A 437-nucleotide genomic window follows, 5' to 3' on the forward strand; every position below is an offset into this window, starting at 1 on the left:
CCTCAATTTGGAGAGTTGTATAGCGATTATCAACAAATTAGGGATATTCATTCTTTAGAGAAAATAAGTGATTATATAAAGTTGGCATTATCAGCTAATCCTAAAGAAAGGGAAGGACAGTTAATTATTACAAGGGTTTTACAAGTTATTGGTGAATATTTAAAAAACACCCTAGAATCTCCTAAGTTATCTAGCACTACAAGCGAGCTTCTTCTACTATCATTACCAAGGAACACAAGAGAAGTCATTATAGATTTACGTAATTCACTATCACATGCTTACTCGCTCTCTAAAAGAACAGAGATTGAGGAAAATACAGATGTTAACTTTTTTATTGGTGTTCAAAATGATACTAAAAGAATCGATAATGTAATTACTGATATTCTTTACAATAACAAGATTAAAATAGTCAGAATATTGCTAAAGAAAATTACCAG

At 30.2% G+C, this 437-nt stretch overlaps 1 protein-coding gene across 1 annotated transcript; it reads left to right on the top strand.

The window, feature by feature from the left end:
- Positions 1-6: 6 nt before the first annotated feature.
- On the top strand, positions 7-432 carry LOC108629252 (uncharacterized; the record flags this gene model as incomplete). The annotated part of the gene is made up of 1 exon (XM_018031821.1): positions 7-432. A coding segment is annotated over one exon (426 nt), but the record flags the coding sequence as incomplete, so codon positions are not given.
- Between the last annotated feature and the right edge of the window lie 5 nt (positions 433-437).

The sequence above is a fragment of the Ceratina calcarata genome, unplaced genomic scaffold (genome assembly GCF_001652005.2).
Source record: "Ceratina calcarata isolate Rehan_Ccalc_2016 unplaced genomic scaffold, ASM165200v1 scaffold13199, whole genome shotgun sequence".
Classification (NCBI taxonomy): Eukaryota; Metazoa; Arthropoda; class Insecta; order Hymenoptera; family Apidae; genus Ceratina; species Ceratina calcarata.